The sequence below is a fragment of the Zingiber officinale genome, chromosome 3A (genome assembly GCF_018446385.1).
Source record: "Zingiber officinale cultivar Zhangliang chromosome 3A, Zo_v1.1, whole genome shotgun sequence".
Taxonomy (NCBI): Eukaryota; Viridiplantae; Streptophyta; class Magnoliopsida; order Zingiberales; family Zingiberaceae; genus Zingiber; species Zingiber officinale.
The window spans coordinates 112988802-112997558 of record NC_055990.1 but is presented as its reverse complement, the minus strand read 5'-3'; the positions used below and the strand labels follow the sequence as shown (position 1 = coordinate 112997558).

At 38.8% G+C, this 8757-nt stretch overlaps 1 protein-coding gene across 1 annotated transcript; it reads left to right on the top strand.

The window, feature by feature from the left end:
• Positions 1–5236: 5236 nt before the first annotated feature.
• LOC122053968 (MLO-like protein 6) lies at positions 5237–8473 on the top strand. The gene is made up of 15 exons (XM_042615852.1): positions 5237–5409; positions 5490–5547; positions 5627–5832; positions 5895–6011; positions 6364–6424; positions 6507–6595; positions 6659–6733; positions 6801–6895; positions 6971–7020; positions 7087–7127; positions 7214–7387; positions 7466–7501; positions 7588–7655; positions 7733–7793; positions 7873–8473. The coding sequence occupies exons 1-15, from the start codon at positions 5275–5277 to the stop codon at positions 8338–8340; spliced, it is 1734 nt and encodes a 577-aa protein (XP_042471786.1). The 5' UTR covers positions 5237–5274; the 3' UTR covers positions 8341–8473.
• Positions 8474–8757: the final 284 nt, after the last annotated feature.

The window sequence follows — 8757 nt, the reverse complement described above, 5'->3', positions numbered from 1 at the left end:
TGACTCAAGATGTTGCTAGGCAAAAAATTAACCAATAATTTGGTCACCTTGTTAATTGCCTCTCTCCTTTGAATTTGCTCTTGACTCCATTTGCTCTTCTTGAGGATTTTTCCTTTTGAATTTTTTAGAGCTTCAAAGCATTCCATTAGAGCAAACCATTGCTCTATCTCCATCATGAGAAAATTTTCAATTCTTAATTTCCAAGAATTGAAATTTGTTGATGTGTATGATGGAGGCACCCTTGTGTCAAATCTGAGTTTATCTCAGAATTCCATCTTGAAGTTGAGCTCTTGATGAATTCTTTAACTTGATGAATTTTGCTCCAACTTCTTCACCCTCTAGCTTTTTTGCCCCTTCCAACGATGATTCAGGTGAAGAGCAATCTCGCTCTGATACCACTTGTTAGGGTCGTTTGGTGCTAGAGGGGGGGGGGGGGGGGGAATAGCTCGTCGCGCTTTGGTTGCTTGCTCTGTGATGATGATTTGCAGCGGATATTCTTCACAACAAGCTCACAATGCTAACAATAGTATTTACTTGGTATCCATCTCAAGAAGAGATGACTAATCCAAGGATCCACACGCGACACATGCTCCACTAATGAAAACACTCCTTTATGATAACTACCAAAGGCGGAAAAGCCTTACACAAACTCTCAATACAACAAGAAAAGAAAAACAAGTTTATACAATACAAATCTTACAAGATTTACAAAACCCTAACCTGCTTCTTCTCCTTGTGGAACACCTCTTGACTTTGGAAGTGCAGCAACACTTTGCTCTAAGAAAGTTTCAAGAACTGGCGTGGACAGCTGAGAGTGATCGTGAGAAGTGGAGAGGAAGATCTGCGGAGAAAGACGTTTGCCAACGGCTTTATCCTAAGCAATGGTCGCCTCCCAATCGATCAGCTGATCGATTGGGAAGGCTGAATTGATCGGCTGATCTATTCAGCCTTCTTCTGTGCTCTCTGGAAAACACTTGAATCAATCGACCAATCGATTCAGGCTTTCTCGCGATCGCGGAAGAAAAACCAGCTCTCAATCGATTGGAGGTGCTCAATCGATCGGCTGATCAATTGGGAAGCATTCTGTGCCTATGACAAAAGCTCCCAATCGATCGACTAATCGATTGGGCCGCTGCTTATCGCAGAACAGTGTCAATCAATCGGCTAATCGATTGAACCACTATTCAATAAATTGGTTGATCGATTGGTCTCCCTTGACTTGATTAAACCAAGTCTAGGGTCCTCAAATCTAACATCCGGTCAACCGTGACCTGTTGGAACTTCATGCCTAGCATCCGGTCAACCTTTACCTGCTAGGACTTACCGTCTCGTGCCAAGTGTCCGGTCCTCCATGACCCACTTGGACTTCCACCAGATGTCCTGTCACCCTTGACCCATCTGGATTTCCTCGTGCTAAGTATCCGGTCAATCCTTGACCTACTTGGACTTCCCAACACTAGGTGTCCGGTCAACCTTGACCCACCTGGATTTCCACGTGCCTGGTTTCACTCACCAGGGCTTTCACCTAGCTTCACTCACTGGGATTTTCACTTGGCTTCACTCACCAGGATTTTCCTCTGTCTATTTTCATTCACCATAACTTTGCATCTACCTGGCTTCACTCACCAGGACTTTCACCTTTCTTCACTTACTAGGATTTTCACCTGGCTTCACTCACCAGGATTTTCCTCTGCCTGGCTTCACTTACCAGAACTTTCACCTACCTTCACTCACTAGAATTTTCATCTGGTTTCACTCACCAGGATTTTCCACCTGCCTAACCTCTAGTTAAAACTTTCCCAGTCAAGTATCCGGTCAGCCTTGACCTACTTGACTCTTTTTCACACCAATTTGGTCAAACCCTAATCAGAGGGGAATTACACCAGCAATCTCCCCAATCGGACGATTGCAATCTCCACATATTATCAAACATCGAAACCCAAACATCAAGACTCAGGTTTGAGCTAACTCAAGCCTAGTCAACCTAATCAACCTTGACCCAGGGGATATTGCACCAACACGTACGCCTTGAGAAATGGGGTGGGGAAAGAGGAGGTTGGTGGGAAGGGTAGATGGGGAATTTCACACATTTTACTATGCCCTTTGGTAAATACAAAATCAAGATGCGTCTTTTGATAAATTTGAAATGCGTACGTCATTTAGTAAATTATCGTAATTAGTAATATAGGTGTGTTGTGAAGTTAGTAAAAAAAAACTTATTTTATGAAAGTTTAAATACTTGGATGATCACAACTTACTAATAGGTAATGACATTATCAAAAGATAACCAATCTTAGATGGAAAAGTCTAGGTCATGAACAAAGTGAGGTGACATGTTGATCGATTGCCATTGGTACATGAAAATCTCTAATCTTTCTAGGTTTGCTATATATTTAGCTACAAGTTTAACATGATGTGCATAAAAATTTTCTATCATGTGAGGACGAATACTAAAATTCTAAACCCTAATATATCATATATGATTTTCTTTTTTTACAATGGTATTATCATAAAAAGTATTTAGGGATACTTTATACAATGATACCATCGTAAAAATATCCCTAAACTATTATTTCATCTTTCTTATTAGGATCCGTGCGAGTTATGAGGTAAATAGCTTTGATCGTGTTGAATTGATTATGTGCGGAAACTTGAACAAATCAACAACACAATGCAAATAAGATCGACTTTATTTTGTTCACCGTGTTCCAAGATGACTACGTTCAAAACCTAGTCCTAACAACTACCATTACTAGGTACAGAGCTAAGAATTTTATATTGAAAGGTGTGTATTTACGTTGAAGGGAACGACTATATCATTGCTCCCTACTCACCCCTATTTCTATACCCCCTACCCCTTATACTAAAAATTTAAGAGGCGGAGAAGGCTCTTTCAACTTGTTCTTGATCTAGATACAAGCAAATATAAAAAAATTGAAATACAATTTAAACTAACAAGTTTACACAAATTGAACTCAGCATTGCCCCTTGTGGGTCCGGAAGAACTAGTTTGCTCAAATCACCTTGAACCCCTTTTTTATAAGTTGTTACTCGGTTGATTTTCATTACCAGTCAATTGATCTTACCCATTAATCGATTGATCCACTATAGCTCCAAACGTTGTTATGATATATCAGTTTAATGACTCCATTTAACTCAGCATCAATTGACTATCCATTACCTTCAGTCGATTGATGATTAATCAGTCGAATTCCATAATCAACTTCTAAACTTTCTATTTGCTCAAACAATGAAATGAATCATCATAATGAGTTGAATTGAAAAATCGATTTCTCGACCCTTTGTTTCTACCATAACATCACGCAAAAGATGTTTAAAAATTCAAGTTCTGTTTGTCAATGAAATAAATAGCGAGTGTCAAATAGTCTATTTCGCATACCGACTTGTCAATGTTCATGCATTAGTTCAAATCTTTACGTCTTGAATGAGAATTTAATTTTGCATTGGCAAACATTGAAGTCGAAGTATTGAACAGTACCGAACCGAACCACAGTCCATACCATCATACTACCCAACTTGCCGTTGATAATTTAATCTATCAATAATTTTATTTTAATTTCATAGATTTTAAGTATTCACGACTCAAATCCAATCAAATCATTTGTCACATATTGGGTCGAGCCAACATAGACCATTATGAGTCATGTCAGTCTACAACTCATGACATCATATTAGGCCTCATGATCGAGGTTTGATGATCCGTGCCTGGGACCAAGACTGTCTTTTTATTTAATTAAAATAATATAAAATAGGAAAAACAATAAAACAAATATAAAAAATCAAAATACATGTTTATATATATATAATTATTTTTATAAATTTTTATTTATAGACTAATTCAATCCTAGATCTTGTGTATCATGTTCATTTTGCCCCTGTCTGACAGGCTGAATCATCTCTATTTGATCAAATCAAGTTGGACATGAACAAGCCCCCAGTAGAATCTAACGAGATGTCTGACAGGCTCCTTATTGTCTTACCTAGTTGTTATCATTGACTTTGGATGCCAACTTTTGTTCTTATCATCCATCCCTCAATTATTTAGGATACAAAAACAAAAACAAAAGTTCTCTTGTGACGTTGTCGTCTAATATAATCACACACACACATTTGTGAGAAGAAACAAGCAACAAAAATCTTAGCATTTTAATTATTTCTCAATGTCAAGGAAAACAAATTGAGTACTACTTCACCATTTGACATGTCCATCTCCGTACCACGGAGAGGTACCTTGCAACCTTAGAATAAAAAAAGTACACCTTTTTTATTTTCTATCTTATTGCTATGTTTACTCTGAGGTAGGGATCACGTTGTGAAAAAGGAAGAAAGGTTCATTCTACTCGATGCAACTGTGATTTCAAGCGAATGAAAAAAATACCAAAAAAAAAAAAAAAGGGAAGATCCATGGATGAATATTTAACCCACTCGTCCATTATCTTACAATGAAGAAAATGAGGAAAGTATGCATAATCCATCCTTTCTCTCATCCATACCTCCAAGTAAACAGGTCATACAGAGTGTTTTTTTTATATAACAAGATAGATAAAAGTATGTTTAAGGAGATGGTTTTAGCTTTGTAAGTCAATGTTTATCTCTATAGCAACACGTAGATGTTTATAAGTAAACGATATAGACAAATAAATATTTATTTCCTTAAACTTTTTTATTAATAAAAATAAAAATATTTAATCTTTAAACGCACATTTGTTTTTCTTGTAAGCTCATTTTTTTTATTGGTGCAAAACGTGGCCCGTGGAAAATTTGGCTTTTTTTCAAGTAAAAACCACTAAGTCAAACAACAAGTCAATTCTCTTTGGTCATCCATTTTAAAATGTCAAACTTTACAATTGACTCTCTCTTCAAAGTCAACCAAACCAGCCAGAAGGAATCACATTTGCTTGACATTGATCATGCTTGCAAGTTCACACTTCAACTTCTTAATCCTCGGAAAAACGTCAACAATGAGAACGGTTAAACCACATTGATATGCAATTTTATCTTATGCAAAAGGTTTTTTTTACGAATCAAACTCGTGACTTTCAGGTCATACGATAATAATTTTACTATTACAATAAAACTCCATTTCTAAAAAAAAATTCTAAAATAAGAGAAAAAAATTCAAAAAGAAATCTAAAAATCAAACTGAAATTCAATAAGTTTGAAGCTTGAAAAGCCAACAAGTCAAAAAGGCTCTCTCCTATAAACATGATCATCTTCCATAGACCTTTCTCACAAGAGCAAGTCCAGTAATCCATGGCGGCCGGAGGAGGCGGCGGCGAAGGCAGCCGGTCGATGGAGGAGACTCCGACGTGGGCGGTTGCTGTCGTGTGCTTGGTCCTAGTAGTCATCTCCATCCTCATCGAGCATGCCATCCACCTCCTTGCCATGGTAAGCTCATCATGCATTCAAATTCACAAACTAGAAGTCGAAAGCAAACAACATAACTTTGTGTTTTAATTTCATTGCAGTGGTTGAAGAAACACCATAAACGAGCACTCTACGAAGCACTCGAGAAGATCAAATCCGGTATATCGAATTCGATCTCATCGTCTCTGGCGATGGTCATATGAACTAACTGACTAATGGAGTTTTGTGGTTTGGCTAGAATTGATGCTGATGGGGTTCATATCCTTTCTGTTGACGGTCGGGCAAAGCAGCATCTCGAAGATATGCGTGCCCATGAGCGTTGGGAACTCATGGCACCCCTGCGACCCCTCCGAAGAGGCCGACATCACCGGCAGCGGCCGAAGGCTTCTGCAATTCAGACGCAGTTTAGCTGCAGGGGGTTCATCGGATAACTGCACAGACAAGGTACATAGAAATCAATTTGTGATTATTATCCTGAACTGCTATTTTTACCGTCAATTCTGCAGGGAAAAGTAGCTTTAATTTCGGGTGAAGCGATCAATCAACTTCATATCTTTATCTTCGTCTTGGCGGTCTCCCATGTCCTCTATTGTATCTGCACATTGGCGTTGGGTAGACTGAAGGTAATATTGTTCCATAAAAATTGATCATTTCGTTATCATGATATGGGAGGATCTATATACTATAATAATAATCTATATTTAAATAAATTTAATCTTATTTTATTATCACTAATAACTTTTTTTATCTTTTTCTTTTTCATTTCATGTGTATCTTTGTCATAATTTTACAGCGCTTGTGTTAAATCTGAAGTGTATCTGGATCCATAAATATGAGAAATAAGAGTGATGTCTTTCGGAGCTATAGATAAAATCACCTTATTTCGATATGGCTCATTAGGCTTCTAATCTAGCATCACACCCACAATTCACATTCAATTGATCACTACTCTTTTAAGCCTTTACGACAATGCAGATGAAGAAGTGGAAGGCTTGGGAATCGGAGACTAGAACAGCTGAATACCAATTCACTCATGGTGAGTAAGTTTGTCTTAAAATGAAGCAGATTGTAAATGTATCAGCAAACCTGATTGAATTAGCTGCGACTTTGTGCGAAAGATCCTGACAGGTTTCGGTTCGCAAGGGATACATCGTTCGGCCGCCGACACTTGAACTTCTGGAGCAAGTCGCCGTTCCTCATTTGGATTGTAAGATTGAGTTCGTTTCATTCTACCGAATGTCACTCTCTCTAACTTGTTACTTTTAAACAGCTCTGTTTCGCGAGGCAATTCGGGAGGTCGGTACCGAAAGTGGACTACTTGACGTTAAGGCATGGGTTCATCGTCGTAAGTCAGATCGATATCACAGTCGATATGAGCTACCAATGATTCAGACTCACATGAAATCTCTCAGGCACATTTGGCTCCACATAGCTCAAGCAAGTTCAATTTCCAAAAGTACATTAAGAGATCACTGGAAGAGGACTTCAAAGTAGTTGTTGGCATAAGGTGTGTATGCCGATGAACCTTGTGATTCGGACTCTTTGTTGTCTGTTTGATCGCTTTGTTTTTCGTTTATCGTAGCCCTACGATATGGTTCATCGCCGTCGTCTTCCTGCTATTCAGCACCCATGGTAAGGAAACCGATCGACATTTCATCTTTCGAAACATCGATTAGGACTAACTGAATATGCTTTCAGGGTGGCAGTCCTATTTATGGCAACCATTCATTCCTTTGATTGTAAGTGCCACAGTTGTGTTGTCTCTTAGTTTACTAGCTAAATATCGACTTGGATGAACATCGAATGATGGCTGAAAAACTTGCAGATAATTCTCATGGTCGGAACAAAACTTCAAGTGATCATAACAAAGATGGCCATACAGATTATGGAGCGCGGAGATGTCGTTAAGGGTGTCCCAGTTGTTCGGCCTCGAGACAACCTCTTCTGGTTCAATCGGCCGGGCCTTCTCCTCTTCCTCATCCATTTCGTCTTATTTCAGGTGAACTTCGATATGGTGCATACACATCGAGTACCGTAAATAATTCATCACTAAATTTCGATAAATTTAAATATGCAGAATGCATTTCAGCTGGCCTTCTTCGCCTGGACTTGGGTGAGCAACCGATACTAAAAACATCTTCTTTCGAACTGAATTCATCTAAACACAAATCTAAACTTTGTCGTTTGGACAATTGACAGTATGAATTCGGCTACCCTTCGTGCTTCCACAAGCGAATTGCCGACATTGTAATTCGCATATCCATGGGGTTAGTTCCTAAGATACAAAGATCGAATGAATATCGCGAATAAGTACTAGATTTTAACAGTTTCTCTTTTTGTTCAGCATTCTCATACAGGTTTTGTGTAGCTATGTGACGCTGCCTCTGTATGCATTGGTGACACAGGTACGACATTAATTACCGATCGATATGAAAGGCGACTAGTTTAGTAAAACTCATCCAGGTTGCTATGTATTCACTGCAGATGGGGACGAATCTGAAGCCTACTATTTTCAGTGATAGAGTAGCCGTTGCTCTACGAAAATGGCACCGCACCGCGAGGAAGAACTTGAAAGAGAGTAGGAAGTCTGGTAGTGTGACACCTTCAACGAGCCGGCCGACGACTCCAGCCCACGGCTCATCGCCAGTCTACCTCTTGCAGTACTACCAAAATGTGGTGGACTATAGTGCCCAAAACTCCCCCAAGAAGAACATTGAGGATGATGATGACCGGTTTGATCCCGAGGGCTTGCCATCGCCGTCCGGCCACCTGAATGGTGATTCGTTCTCGCACTACAGGAATGCGATGCCGAAGAGGTTTGTGGATGATGATGTAGGGGTGGAGCAAGCCGACGATGGTGAATTGCAGTTGCCAATTAGGCACGAGAGTGATATTGGCCGTGTAAGCAGTGTAGTGTCGGTTGATTTTTCGTTTGACAAGAGGCAAAGATAGGCATAGACAAACTGACAAGATGCTGATTCAAGGATTGATAGGCATAATGTTCCCAGTTCTTGAGGAGGAACTTATTACCATAATTATATATGTACTAAATTTGTGATCATCAATAAAATTGATACCTGGGATCGGATGATAATCCATCGGTAGCTCGGTAGTCCTACTAGCTCATATATATGTCTCGGTTTTAGGTCACCAGACGTAGCACATATGATCATGTCGGATAAAATAACGATTATTTAATTTTCACAGAAAAATTTTAGAGAAATCGTTAAACACAGAGCCGTCTAGATTTAACTGAATAAAATATTCAAAATAAAAATTAATGTCCTAAGATCAACTAAATAAAGATTTAAATAATCTTAAAATCTTAATCATACAAAACACGAAAATAATCCTAAAATAATGATAAAA